General features: G+C 34.0%; 1 protein-coding gene across 21 annotated transcripts in view; it reads left to right on the forward strand.

Annotated features, from left to right (window-relative positions):
* Window positions 1-15,799, forward strand: part of PHF20L1 (PHD finger protein 20 like 1) — a 77,588-nt gene that overhangs the window by 9,592 nt on the left and 52,197 nt on the right. For 8 of the 21 annotated variants that reach the window (XM_071208040.1, XM_058276062.2, XM_058276063.2 and 5 more), the window contains 4 exons: window positions 9,850-10,021; window positions 10,175-10,259; window positions 14,307-14,395; window positions 14,622-14,699. In XM_071208040.1, the coding sequence (XP_071064141.1) occupies window positions 9,850-10,021; window positions 10,175-10,259; window positions 14,307-14,395; window positions 14,622-14,699 (424 nt within the window). Of the gene's footprint in view, window positions 1-9,849; window positions 10,022-10,174; window positions 10,260-14,306; window positions 14,396-14,609; window positions 14,700-15,799 lie in introns of all 21 variants that reach the window. The other 13 variants (XM_058276071.2, XM_058276066.2, XM_058276069.2 and 10 more) reach the window with 2 other exon arrangements.

The raw sequence follows: 15,799 nt of genomic DNA on the forward strand, positions 1-15,799 counted from the left end.
CTTCTCTGCTTTAATGCCCTTAAAATCAAGTTGTTATATTAGATGACCTTTGAGGTCCCTTTGAATTCTAAAATCAAATTCTGTCTCTTCACCTATTCGGGGATGGCATATTCTTTAGTCTCACATCTAGGAGGGTAAATCGCATGGACCTGAGGCAGGGCGAGACAGCAGACAAGAAGTAGGAGTCATATGTTGTTCAAAACTTCTCGTCGTTAGAAGAGAAAGTGAGAAAAGTGAAGAAAGGTGAATATAATTTGGAACAAAAAGGGGTTTGAAGCATTTGTGACAAAGAAAGTTAAGTTCTCTTGAATATTTAGTTACCCTTTTTCCCACCTATTATCCCAGTCATTTAAAAACTTGTTCTAAGTACTGAAAAACAATACTTACAATAATAACTGTTGACTTTTAAAAATGTGCTTTTTTTTTGCTTGGGTACTGCTTTAACTCACTGACTTTCCATGTGCTACCAATTCATTGACAAATTAGTTCTCTTACAAAGTTCATTGGTACTATGGTTTTGAGAGTGATTTAGGGGAAATCTAGAAGATTCTTAAACTTTAGTTCGCATCAGAATCACCTGGAGTGCTTGTTAAACACAGCTTGTTGAGCCCTACCCCCACAGCTTGTGATTTAGGAGGTTTGAGGTGGGCCCCAGATTTTGCATTTCTGACATAGTTCCTGCTGATGCTAATGGTGTTGGTCTGGGGACCACATGTGAAAAATGCTGGTCTAGATGTTCCAGATTATGAGCTAGAGTATTAGCAAACTTTTTCATGTGGATAGCAATAGAAATACCCAGGATTATTTTTTGAATTGATAGTCAATTTTAAGTTATTTATGTTAGTTGGAGGAAATAAAGTGTAAGTACATTATAAAGAGATGATTCAAAAATCTTTTAAAAAATTATTTCTTAGTCATGAAATGACAATAGAATATACCGAACAGCATGTACTTTGACATGCTTTAATTTTCTTGTTTCTCTTCTTTAACTTCCAACCCTACCTGACTAGATAGTGCTGTGGTTTAGGTTAACCCATGTTTAATCCAGAGTTAATTCATGGTTAATCCACGGTTAGTCATGGATTGGCCATCATGATATATGGTTTGTATAACGTTTTAGGATTTATAGAAAATGTTCATTAACTCATTCAAATTTTACAAAAAGCATGTGAGCTAAGGGATGACTTTCACCATTTTAGAAATGACGGGTCTGTGGTTTAGAGATGTTAACGCATGGAGTTATGTGGTTTGGAGATGTTAACTTCTTAAATTCCAGTTCTGATAGCTAGAGTCACGCCTTACAGCCAAGTTGTTTAGGTTTCAAATCTACTGATTTCTTCACTACAGCCTACTGGGCCCTATGTAGATTCTCTGGAATCTTGAGCCTTGGTTAACTAAATGGTCTCATTGTTTACAAGTCATCTTAATTCTGGACTTGAATCTGGCTGGAGTTTAGAAGGGCCCTGAAAGATCCCAGCACACCTGTCACTCTTATTTTCTTGGTTTAAGAGAATCTGCAAAGCAGGCTAATTTCAGGCCAATCTATCTGACAGAGTCTTCCTCCTGAGATTTGCTGAGAATTCAACTCCAAGCCAATGATTTCCTAGCTTTCTTTTAAAGTTCACAACTTTATAATAGTGTGAGGTCCAAAAACTTCAGGCTTATTGTGCTGTGCTCTGTGACAGAGAGAGTGTGAATATGTCCATGTTTATATAATGGAAAGGATTGGATCAAGAGAGAAGACAGTTTTATTTGCTTGTCTGACATTTGGTTGAAGTTGAGCCATGACATCACACAAATCCAACTCCCTATTCATTGTATCATTCTTGCCGGATATTCGATATAATGTATTCTGAAATTTCACAATTCTCATATCACATTGAAAAATGTTTTTTTTGAGGGGGCTGATTAAAGATTAAATTACTTGAGAAATAATTTTTCTGTTACAGTCAACTCTACCAAAAAGGATGTTTTACAATTTTAGTTTTGCTGAGTAGATGGAATTGGCATCTGCATTGTTTATGTGTCTTTAATTCTCTTTTTAAATGGTTGTTTTTTTAAAGTGAGGGAGAAAATACTAGTTGGTAATTTTAAGTTTTCAGTGTTGGTAGTATTGTCATTAAAAAAACATTAACACGTTAATGGAAAGGTGGCTTAGTTTTGCTCTTCATAAAGGTCCCAGTTTTTTAGTATTTTTCCTATAACTTTATAGTTTGAAGAATAATTGATCTCCCTACCTCTACTTCCCACAGATCATCTGTCAGCACATGAGAATTCTTTTTATTAAATTAGTTATTAATATGCAATTATTGTTCCGTCAATACTTAAACTCAATTTTTGGAAGCAGTTGTTGCAATTGAGTTGAAAGAATGTGGGTATTTAATATTCTGAATGTCTTTAAAAGTCTGTTTCCTCATTGTCGAAAATTTAAAAGTCTGTTTCTTCATTTAGAAATTAGTGTTTCTAGTACTTCATGGTTAGATGGGGTCCTGAAGTATAAGCTCTTTATAAGAAGTGATTTCCCTGCAAGGCCTAACCTAGTATCGTACTCATAAAAGGTGCCCAGTGGCAAAGTTTATTGAATTTTGATGAGTTTTTAAAGAATGAACACAAAGGTTTTGGGGATGTCATAAAATCTGGTACCACTGCCGACAATCCTGACCAATGATTTATTATTTATGGGTTGGAAACTAAGTATGGATGGTATTTGTCAAACTAGATTAGCAAATTTAATTTCATTTTTAAAGTATGCAGTGTTTTCCTTAGTTCTGTAACAAATGGATTTCCTGTCTGAAATACTAAATTTATATAATGACAATTTTCAAACAGCACAAAAGTTGTATTACTTTCTCTTCTCAGATTCTTTAATAATGTGCTGTTTCATACTTAGGCAGTAGCTGACATGCAGTGTACCTTTTTGTTTTGAGAAGTTTTAATAAAACAAAAGAGAGACTTTTTTCTTGGCTTAGTCCTTTTTTTTTTTGCATTGAGGGGGGAAATTTATTTTGTACAATATATTAAAAGCTGTTTTCCATAGTCTTTGGACTAAGAAAAAGCTATTTCACACATTTTGTTCGTATAAAGCAGATGATTGAAATTAAATTTCCAAGGAAAAATAAACATAAAATAATTAGATTTTTATATTGTTTTTAATTTGTTTTCAGTACCTCTTGGTAAGTGCCCTCTACATTTGAAATACTGCAGTTAAATGTGGCAGAAGCTGAAAATCATCAGATACATTTGCAAAGTATAGAATACGTAATGAATAAAATCATAGCTTTTCAGGACAGACAAATCTGAATTCAGAAACCCACTGCTTATTACCTGTTTTAATTTGCACAAGTTACTTAACCTTTCAGGACCTCTGTGTCCTCCCTTTAAAAAGTCAATGAGGATCAAGCAAATAATGTATATTAAGACAGCATGTTTTTTGGCACATGGCAAGCACTTAAATAAATACTAGCTCACTCATAACATGAGCATTCTAAGAAGTAAGGGTCTCAGGAGAGAGAAGGCAGTACCAATTATTAAAACTAATCAGTAGGTATATAGAAGACATATATACCCATAGGTAGTAGTAAAATAACTTTTTAAGTCCTATTGATAAAGAAACTGGTTAAACTGTAGCTTGCTAAAGTTCTGAATTTGCTGGCACAGTTAAGTGACAAAGTGTTTGGTAATGGCAGCTTGAAAAAATAATATGAAGTTACTAACCTGAGTAAAATACTGATGGCAGGAAGAGCATTGTTTGGTAGAGTAGGGGAGAGAATTCTTGATGGTCTGATTTGTGTGGTGGGAGGATATAAATTAGGTCAAAAGATATAAATTAGAATTTTTATTGTCTTTGTCAATATAAACATGAAAATGACTTAAATGTAAAATTTGTATTGCTTATTTGGGCAACTGTTAAAAATGCTGTATTGCCTATTTGATATCATACATATTTAAATAAATCTCAACTCAATCTTTTAATGAATTTTAATGGTCTCTAAGACATTTGGTAGTATTATCTGGACTTGCTCAGTGGTTTATAATCTATCAAAGAGTAGTTAACAACCCCCTGTCCTTTGCCTTAAGTATAGGGGATTCTAGGCCATAGGATATCAAGAAATTTCCCTCCTCATCTTCTCATGGTTCACTTTCTTTACTAATAAAGACAAAAATGTGGATATATCATTCTAGATGACAAATCAGAATGAGTTCCTTTACGACAAATGTTTAAATGAGTTGCTTTACAGTTACTACATTGAATTCAAAGAGATTGTTTTTTATTCATCCTATTAAAATCCTGGCTTAGCTCCCTGTCCATCTGTCCTTCCTTCCAAGAATATTGAAACACCTGTAGTATGAGTGTTAATAGATGACTTTTGCCTTCCAGAAGTTCTCAGTGTCTTGCGGTCTCTCTCAATGCTTTTTTATTTGTTTGTTTGGATCATGGACTCCTTTGAAAATCTGATTAAAGTAGTAAACTCCTACCTCAGAAGAATATTCTTACACTTCTATACCAAACACAGCACTTTGCATACAGCTTCAGGGAATTCCTGGACTTCTAACCAAGTAGATGAGTCAAATCTGCTGATATAAAATAGTTTACTCCACAGGATGGAGGAATAGAATATGGATTAGGGTGGACTTACTGATATTCTATTCATGAACTATTGTGATTAGTAATTGAAGAAAATGTGGCATTGGTGTGGAGAAAGTGGCCATGGTGGCTGCTGGGTGTGGGGAATGGGAGGAAGAGATGAGATGTGGAGGCGTTTTCGGGACTTGGAGTTGTCCTGGGTGGTGCTGCAGGGACAATTATCGGACATTGTAGGTCCTCCCATGGCCCACTGGATGGAACATGGGAGAGTGTGGGCTATGGTGTGGACCATTGACCATGAGGTACAGCAATGCTCAGAGATGTATTCACCAAATGCAGTGAATGTCTCATGATGATGGAGGAGAATGTTGCTATGGGGGGAATAGTGGGGTGAGGGGGGTGGGGGGTATATGGGGACCTCATATTTTTTGAATGTAATATTAAAAAAATGAATAAAGACAAAAAAACAAAAACAAAAAAAGCACTTAAAAAAATAAAATAGTTTACCAATACAAATCTGTATAGGAATTCACCAGTATTGGTAATTTCCACTTTTGGTTTCTCATATTCTGGTGTTCTGACAACACTCAAAACTGATGCTATAGGGAACCAATAGAGTATATTCAGTGTATAGCTGTTTAACTGTGTTACTGGTTTTATCCAAAATTTGTAGGTATTCTGTGAGCAATCTTGTACAAGTGGGAGGCACCAGTGATAATCTTACAATGCCAGTATAGTAGATAAGGCAATAAAGTGCTGTAAGAGTTCAGGGAAGGTAAAAAATACTTTTTTTTTCTTTGTAATGGTCTTGCTCTACTTTGTAGTTATAGTCACCATTTAACTTGATCATTAGACAACTTTGACCACAGTGATTCAGAAAGGGTCCCAAGAAGTCAATTGAGAGATTACAATAGTAGAATTGTATAAATGAAAATTCTTTTAAATTTTAGAAGAATCATTTTAAAGCATTCTCAGCATTCCTGAATGCTACTCATTTCCACTAAACTTTATAAGAGCTAGAAAGAACCAATTTTACGGTATATTACTTCTCTTGTTCAGTTTGCTGAGGGTAAATTATGTTTATGATTCTTTAGGAGTCAGGTGAAAAAGACAAATGAGAGCAGGGTAATGGAAGCATTACCCTCTTTTCTTTACAAGTAAATATTAATTGAGCAATGCATGCATTTCTAAGTGGGATTATAGTAGAGAAGATAGATGGTAGAAATTGTATGTATCTATTTTGCAGTAATAGATGGTAAGGGTAGAGAATTCTAAGTAGAATTTTGGCATTGAGTAATCATACTTCTAGTGAAGTTGTCTTCTCTATGTCTGTTTATTGTTGAACCCTTGGGAGATACCAACTATTGTGTTTTCTTTTGTTTTTATCCCTTTTGGTGTTTTACCTCAAGGCATTCTAAACTCTGAAACCCTGGTCTCCTACTTCTCAAATCCTTTCCTAAATAATTCATAATTACCTGGGACTAAGGCCCATCAGTATCCCTTACTATAACAGCTTTTCATGTTTCATCCTTTTAAAGCAATGACAGAACAAAGACATATAACATTACTTCTTCCATATTTAATAAGAAAAATCTTACATTTCATTCACAGCCAGTTATAGTAAAATATAATAGAGCATCAAAACAATGTTGTATTTCAAGATAGAAAGGAATTTATGAATGAATGTGTTTGCTCACCAGTGTTTTTTATATACTGTATTAGTGCATTATTACTGTGGACCATCTGCTGCAATGGAAAAATCATTACACTGTATTACCTACATTTTAAATTGCCATTTTGTGATTTTTATATATCTAGCAAAGATCTTGATGTTAAAATTCTTCTCTAAAGTGAAACTGATAGATTAACTACAAACTTTAAGTTACTCTCTTTTGTCTGTAGAATAAAGGCTTATTTCATTAGTTTACTCTTTAAAGGCCCTTCAAATTTGGCCCCAGCTAACCATTTCAATCTAATTTCCCACTATTCTCCTATATTCACCTTACTACTTACCCTGTAGTCTAGCCTGAAGGAATATTACTGTTTCCTTCAAATGTCTCTCCTGTCTGATCATGAGGTCCTGAAGGACAGAAACCACATCCTACTTGTCTCACAGTCTTATTGAATTCTCATTGTCTGCCTAATTGCCTGACCCAGAATCATATGCTTGTTTTAAGTAAATGAGCATTGATTAAATAAATAATTTATGCTCTGAAGTCCCCACCAAGTCGAATGTAGATTTTAAGTCTCACAAGAGACCTTTAGTAAAGCATATTGTGTAAAATTTTTGTTTGCACTTACCAGTTTTACCTTGTATGATATAATTACTTGAATATAGGCCTTATCCATTATTTATGTTGGAATGGAGCATAAACTTTTGTACCAGTTAGCTTGGCTTTGTATATTCTTGGACAGATCAAGTGAGATAATATATGTAAAGAGCAGGTGACTCTCAGTAAATGCAGAACACAAAGCCTGACACACACTTGACACTCAGTAAATATTTTAAATCTTCTCTCTTTCCTCACCTGGCGAGTTTAATTATGTGTTTTCTTTATCCAGCAATAGTAGCGCCTAGAAGTGCCTTAGTCTTAATAGAGGTTCAAATATATGTTGAATGAATGAACAGAATTTGGACATTCTTGATGAAGAATGATGAAGGTACTATTTCCTGATAGCTTTATTTTAAGATTCAAAAGTTGATTAGTAAACACTGTAAATGTTAAAATAGACAATGATCTTGGGTATTCACATAATTTATTTAATTCTTGGCCTTCATCCCAAGTTTACATGTCAATCTCAAAATAATTCATGTACAGAGTATAACATGATCTAACTTATCCTGAAGAGGTTCCCCAACATATAATTATTAGTCTGGTTCTTGCATCAGGCATTCTCTCAGCCAACAGAGTATGAAATATTTTAGGAAAAACATAAGTTACTTAAAAATGCAATCCAGATTTAAGTATTTGAACTCATTTAGGTTTTCATTCTTTACTGAATTGAATTATGTTATGAAAATAAAGATGTATTTGATGCTCCCTGTGTACTGTCCTTACTTTGAGAAATATTCCAAATATATGGAATTACGAACATTTAGAATTTGAAGGAACTGAGATAATTTCCTTATTTTTTATTCCAAGTTGAAAAGATGTGATAATAAATTTAGCATGTGAAATCAGAGGCTGTTATGCTTTGAGAGAAATTCTGTCAGTTTTTATAATTGATAGAGAATCTCTCTATAGCATTTTAGTGTCTAGTTAAAAAGTAAACTACAGGCTGTCCTTAGGCTATCTTAATGCCATTGACAGTTTTTATGTTTTGTAAAAAAGCAGTAGCCAAAATAACAAAACCAGAGCAGCACTGCATTTTAGCACTGACTCTTAAGTGGTTGGGCTAGGCATGTACCCCTCTGGGCTTATGTTACTCTCTTAGGTTTTCTTGGTTTTAGGCTTTTCTTTAACAAATGTTTCCTATGCCCATCCTCACCCCCTCAAAAAAAAGTAAGATCTAACCTAAGATTATAGTTGTGTCAACATCCTTAACTCTAAAGAAACATATAGATCCCCTTTCTTTAACATGACTTCTTGTTCATGCTGTACATTGCCCAAGTGCTTAGTGGGTGTCAGTCACTGTGCTGGATGCTGAAGGGTACATGACTTAGCTATCCCCAGAGCTCAAAGGCCAGAGTAGCATTTCTAACATGTTCCTTAGAATGCTGTAGTCTAGAAAAATGTTAATATTTAAAGACAGAAAGGCTAGGTAGTTCCTTAAATTTGCTGATATTGGATGGTTTATCTCCATTTTGTTGCAGGCATAAAATTCGTGCACTAAAGAAAATAACTTTTAAAAAATCTAGTATTTACCTATCTTGTTTGACCAAAAGACCCTTCTCTTGTGCCATACATATTAATGTCTTAAGGGATATAAGTGCTTTCCAGCACACTGTTTGCAAACCTGTACAGAGACAATTAGGGCATGTTAAGTTCTGAAGGAGCAACAGGAAAAGGGGAGTCAGGGAAATTTTCACACGAGAGGTTACATGTTAAACCAGGTCTTGAATGATTGGTATCCAAAGGCAGTTTAGGGCTAGTAGTTCAGTATCATTACACCAGACTGGAGTTGACTGTACAGAAGGAATGAAGCTATGCTAGAGAATGATTCAGGGCCCTTGAAATACAAACAAACCTTGAAGAACATGGTGAAATGTATACAGTACATAGTAATTAGTTGCTAAACTTCAAAGTTAAGTAAGCTTCATTGTGCTTCATATTTAAATCTCGTTTTCCACAAGGAAACGAGATACCGGGTTTATTGAACCTAGCAAAAATATGAAATAAACTGTTGTGATGGAATCATCTAGCCTGTGCTGCTTTTGAATTATTAATGTTGTTTAATAATACTTTTTAAACATTTGAGTCATCTGTGAAGATTTTAATGTAGTATATTCAGAATGAGGCAATTTTCCTTGTAAAAAGTTTGAAGTTAAGTAATTTCTATTTTTGGAATTAATTGCAAGAGCACCATCACACATGAAATTAGAACAAAGAGATGTTATTTTCTTATAAATATTTTAAACTTTAAAGTTTAGCTGAGCTTTATAAAATATTGGGAAGTATAGAAAAATAAAGAAAACAAAGTACATTTATGCCATATAGAGATAAATATACATGTTGGTGTATTTTGATTTTTTCCTAGACATCATTTAGTTCACATAGTTTAATCCTAGTGCCTTTTTTTTTTTTCACATTTTCTCACATTATGTATTCTTTGTAAACACCACACTTACAGAAACAATATACTATTCCATTTAGTGGATGGATATACCATTGTTTATATAGCTGTATGGTTAGAAAATCTTTGATTTTTCCAACTATACTTTTAGATGGTTTCTGTTTTCTTTGTTATAAATATTGCTTTGTGAACATCTTTGTTCCATCTAGTTCCCATATTGGAATTATTGTGCCGATAAGTAGGAATGTGTTGAAGGCTTTTGATGCATGTTACCAAATTACTTTCCAAAATGGTACAGAAATTGGGACACACTGGGAGTGTATCAAAGTATTTTCTTTAATCAGACCTTGAGAACAATACTTAAAAAAAAAAAATTAAACAGACTTTATTAGTTCAGTAGTTAAAAAATAACAACCCATATTATTTTGCCATGGTTTTAATGGTAAAAATATTTGTTATTTTTTTCCTATTTAATACTTTAAACAAATACAAGAATTCTTTTTGATATCATGGTCCCTTTTATCTTTGAGGTATCCGTCAAGAATTGAAAAAATGGACTATGAGGAAGGCAAGATGTTGGTTCATTTTGAGCGCTGGAGTCATCGTTATGATGAGTGGATTTACTGGGATAGCAATAGATTGCGACCCCTTGAGCGACCAGCACTAAGAAAAGAAGGGCTCAAAGATGAGGAAGATTTTTTTGTAAGTAGACTGCTCTTTCCAGCTACTAATTTTACTAGATATGTAATAACGTATTTTTAAAGGAATTCTGCTAAATTTTACGAAAACCTATTTTTGTTAAGGAAATGCTTATTTATTATACATGGTATTGATCTTAAAAGTTGTTTAAAATAGGATTTTAAAGCTGGAGAAGAAGTTCTGGCTCGTTGGACAGACTGTCGCTATTATCCTGCCAAGATTGAAGCAATTAACAAAGAAGGTATGTATTTGAAATGATTCGAGACTTAAAATGGGATTAATAGTAATCTTTAACCATATTTTAAATATTAATGTATGTAATTGTTACATTTAGCTTTTATTTGTTTTAATTTTGCTTAATTTAAGAATATCTGCTAGTATTCTTTCTGGGGACTATTTAATTTGTTACATATTGTGTAGAGTAAGATAGAACGTGATTTATTGCCTAAATAAACTGTTTAAATCAGTGGGGGTAATAGTTGGTTAAAACTTTTCAGCTTTCATTTCACAGACTTTTTTTTTTTGCCTTTATTTTTTTTAATGTTCATTAAAATATGAGTCCCCATATACCCCCCCACCTCCCTCAACCCACTCCTCCTCCTATAACAACCTCCTCCATCATCATGAGACATTCATTGCATTTGGTGAATACATCTCTGAGCACCGCTGCACCTCATGTTCAGTGGCCTACACCATAGCCCACACTCTCCCACAGTCCACCCAGTGGGCCGTGGGAGGACATACCTGTCCCTGCATCACCCAGGACAACTCCAAGTCCCAAAAACGCCCCCACATCACATCTCTTTCTCCCACTCTCTACCCCCAGCAGCCGTCATGGCCACTTTCTCCACACCAATGCCACATTTTCTTTGATTACTAATCACAATAGTTCATGAATAGAGTATCAGTAAGTCCACCCTAATCCATACTGTATTCCTCCATCCTGTGGACTCTGGAATGGTTGTGTCCACTCCACATCTATATCAAGGGGGGGTTTAGATTCCACATGGATGCTGGATGCAATTTTCGTGCTTTCAGTTCACAGGCTTATATTATGTGCATTTTATTTCTACTTCTCTCTTTCCAGTTTGTTGGCTAAGTTATTTTTATGAGTGTTTAGAGAGGTTAAAGATAAAGGGGGAATTCAAATCATTTCAACTCACAAGTGAAATACAGTACAATATTTTCTGAGGAAAGGGTATCGCAGTTGAGGATTCTTTCTCCCTCCTCTTCCTTATCAATTTCTGTATATAACTGAGAGTTAATTTTCCAAGTGACCTTTTGTACACATTGGTTAGAATACAGTATTAGATCCTCAACAGAAGTTACTTAAGTAATCTGAAGTGTTCGAAAAAATGCTGAACTCAAGTATGTGAGAGCAGCTTAAGACTGGTAAATGTGTGGGTAGAGAATGAAAAAAAAAAACCAAAACTTATAAACTAATTTAGAAAGCCATGAGAATTAATATTTAAATTATTGTTGAAAATATATTTAAATATTTTACTTTTCAAAATTTCTCATTCAAAACAATGGTGAAGTGTTTGTAAGTATAATCTTCAAGTTCTGAATACATTAGTTTTCTATTAGAATTACTTCTTAAACTTGCCCACTCATTCTTTTTACTGAACAAACACACATCGAATGACAGTTCTTTGGCGAGAAGGGGACCCTTCCGTTAAATTGATTTCTTGAAAGACAAATAATTAGCTAGTCAAAGAAGGGATAGGAAAGCTTTTCTGACAGAAGAAATAGTGTGTTCAAGGAACTACAAATTGTTTGATGTGACTGAATGAAGGATATCTTTGAAGGTGGTGAAATATTGGGAGCAGAGGTAGATGAGAGGCATGATTCAGTATATAAAATGTCTTGTAATCTTGACAAAGAATGTGAATTTTATTTGGAAGTGATGGGAGCCAAGGAAGGGATTTAAACTAACATCAAATGAGAACAAATAGGAGGTAAGGAAAGATAGAAGAGGAAAACATTTAAAAAGGAATATATTAAGGAATGTAAGTTGTGAATAAGTAAATCTTAGTCTATCTAGAAATCATATAACTTTACAAAGGCCTTAATCCAATTTATTTTTTTTTTACTGAATTAAAATAAGTAAGGTTATCGTTTTATTACTGCTAGTTACCCTACTACAGGAAGGATTGAGGGACATCTCAGTCGTTAGATGTGCAGGTACTTCTTTGGTGATGGTACCTGTATCTCACTGTGGCACCTATTTTTCTGGAGAGCTGTGTTATGGAGCTCACTTTATGGCATCTCACATTGGTTTCCTATGTCTAGTCCAGAGCCTACCACAGAGTAGGCAGTCAGTAACAAGCTGTGGAAGGAAGAGAAGATACATGGAAAGAAGTAATGAATTAGTTCTCCTGAGTAATAGGATACACCATAAAACAAAAAAACAAAACCAAAATTAAACAATACTCTATTTTCTAATTAAGAGTAGTGGAGAGTGTTGAGAACATCCTTCCGTGCTTAAAGCTCCTTGGGTATATGCGTATGCAAGGCATACATATACATACATAAATACACTCAGAAAAAAATACAACCTCATTCTTTGTCCTGTTACATTCATGCACAGGCCTTTCATAGAGAAAATTAAGCTTACATTAGTAGAAGAGTGATGATACTGATGGATTACCTACCATTTTAAAGCATTTTGAACAAGTGAGCGAAATGTTGGCATATATAATTAAAAAAAAAATTGCCATGCAAAGAGGCATTTATTATGTGATTTCTATATTCCTCATAAAGTGGATGAGCTGCATTTCTCACCTCTTCCCCTCAAAAAGGCAAAGGGAGTCATCAAGGAGCCTTCTATCGAGTAGCAAAGCAAAACAAAACAACCAGTGGGAACATTATTAGATATGGGAAACCAGTGTGGACTGGAGTGGTCAGGGAAGTTTTTATGTTAGGAATAATACTTAAAAGAGCTGGCCCTTGAACAGTGGGTTAGAATTAGACAGGCATAAAGAAAGGAGAAAAGCATCACAGCAGAGGAAATAGAGCAGAGGCAGGGAGGGATGAATGAATGGCTGTGCACTGACAGCCCAGGAAGGAGCATGGTCTGGTCTGGAATGTCACATTGATAAGGTAGGAGGATAGTTATAAGGTTAGTGTAAGGTGTAAGTACAGTTTCGCATTCTCAAAACTTTCCCAACGTGTGTACATCCTTGTTGTTCAACTGATCAGTTTGTGTTTTCATAACTCTAGTTTAGATCTTTTACATCTGTGATATTGTGCATTATTCTAATTGAAAAAAGATACGAAATCATATGATATTTTTCAGATTACAAATAAACATCTTTGCACACATGTGCCAATGATTTTGGTGCCTACTCCGAAGCCATTAATAACAATTATCATATTGTTTATACTTTTGTAAAGGCTACATATTTGTGTAAAGTGATAACCTGTCCTTATTTGTACAGAAAGAGATGGAAATTTGAATTGTTTTAATTTCCATAAGTATAAAATGTGCATAATTTATATATTTTCCCGTAGTATTGTATTGGCTTAATTTGGCTTCAGAGCATGGAATCTGTAACAAAAACTGAATATGCTTCATTGTAGATATGTTGATAGAATCTAAAGTCGTTAAAAGCAGAAAGAGTTAATGGGAGAAGCATAAATAGTTGAGAGGGTTTCTAGGTGTTCGTTATGGCTGTGCTGCTACTTAGCTAAATGTCATTGGGTTTGACGTTTACCCTCCCTGGAGATCAGTGTTCTGATCTGCAAATGAAGGCTTTCATCTAGATTATTTGCCAAGTATTTTCTAACTTAAAATTCTTATTTGCTAGTTCATTACTATTGCCAAAGGAATAATCCTTTCCTAAGAAAATGATCTTTTCCATATATTAGATCTTTCTGTTTGTTATTTATTTTGAAAGAACTTTCAGAGAGAGCAAATGATAATTCCTACGAAAGCTCATAGGTTTTTGTAAATAATGATTTTATTTTTGTCAGGTATGTCATAAGCATAAGCATGTATTTAAATTATTACAAAAATAAATTGTAAAGTATCTAGTAAAATCAGAATTTCACGCACACATTTATCAAGACTTTGTGCACTTTTAAAGGAAAATGAGTTCAGAGCTGTTTTTAGAGGGAGAGCAAAAGTAAACTTAGGAACTTAATGGATTCCCTACAAAGGGTGTATGTTTGCGGTTACTGCAATCACAGAGCATTTGTTTCTGTCAGGGCTCTACTTGTCAGATTTCAAGTGTTGCTGTGAGATTGAATTATATTTTCTAATGGTTCTGACTTGCTCCTATTCCAGGAACATTCACAGTTCAGTTTTATGATGGAGTAATTCGTTGTTTAAAAAGAATGCACATTAAAGCCATGCCCGAGGATGCTAAGGGGCAGGTAAGAATGTTCAGCATTCCTAGCTACCCAAAGGAATGTCTTCTTGTCCAGTGACTGATGAAAATACATATATTTTATAAAGTGACCTAATTGTAGGGTTATGTGCTGATAGCCCCAAATAGCAGCAAGGTAAAGAAGCTTAGAATGTAAAATAAATTATACACGTGATTTTTGCTTCTTTGGTTTTATACCTGCTATAGTTATAGGTCACTAGTTTCTGTTCCAGGTGAAATCCCAGCATCCTCTAAGCTGGTGTTGTCCTATCGACCCAGCTGGATCGTGTAACCAGTCTATGGGAAGTGAGGTAAGTGCCTTTTTTGAATTTTGTTTTGTTTTTCCTGGTATATATAGTATCATTTAGAAAGTTAATTTTTAATATAAAACTTCATATTGAGTTTCTTATCCTCTTCTTTCCTTCTACAAATCATAGTTATTAATCTTCTTTTAAAAGGCGCTTACCTGACACTCTGTAGGCTGTTTCAGGTAGGGCTCTCTGAGTCATATGATGTAAGCAGTGTATTACATCTTTTGTCACTGCTCAAAGCAAGAATGAACGGTAAGCATTTGCAGGAGAGTCTGGGATGGAGTTAAAAACCATGATTCCATTTGTTGAATATGTTTCCTGAAATACTGGAAATCAAAGGTGCCATTAGAAATTGAAAATCTTTTCTTTTATGTTCTGCTGTTATTTGGGATTTTCAGCACCTGGACCTACAATTAATTTTAAGAACCTGAAGGTAATCTATAAAAATGTATAATATGGAAATATGCTGTGTATTTGTTCCATAGTGAGAAATAATTTTCATCCTGAAATGTGTTAAAACTGCCTGGTTAGTTCCACTTGAGTGTAAACATTTGATAGTCTAGTAACATATACCACTGCATTTTAAGAAATTATTCCTGAGGATGTCTTCTAAGAAGTGTGATTATTTTAAATAATCTGATTTTCAAAAATTTAGTTATGAAATGATCAGTTAGCAAAGTTTTTTCCTCTAATGGAATATTAAATGAAAATACGTTTGATCAGGAAATTGCTTTGTGTTTTCATACTTGTATGTATAAATAAAATGTTCTTTTAATCATTCAGTGGTGTGATTTCTTGGTTACTACTTGGAAAGATCGATTAAAATGTTGGGAGCATTGTTTTATATATGCCTATTGAAACAAAATTCTCAATTGTTTTTTGCTTTAAAACTATTATTTTGCTACTTTGGTTATTCAGATGTTACTGAGATGGTTACTAGTGTTATTGCCTTAAAGCTTTCTTTGTATCAAAGTAGAACATTGAGCCAGTTAGATTTGTGGTAGAATGACAGGTTGTAAAAGTTAATTTATTGGATGTATTTGATGTTTACTTTCAATAAGTATTTCATTCATGCCATATTGTATGTTAATAGTAAAATC

Source organism: Dasypus novemcinctus, chromosome 14 (assembly GCF_030445035.2).
Source record: "Dasypus novemcinctus isolate mDasNov1 chromosome 14, mDasNov1.1.hap2, whole genome shotgun sequence".
Taxonomy (NCBI): domain Eukaryota; kingdom Metazoa; phylum Chordata; class Mammalia; order Cingulata; family Dasypodidae; genus Dasypus; species Dasypus novemcinctus.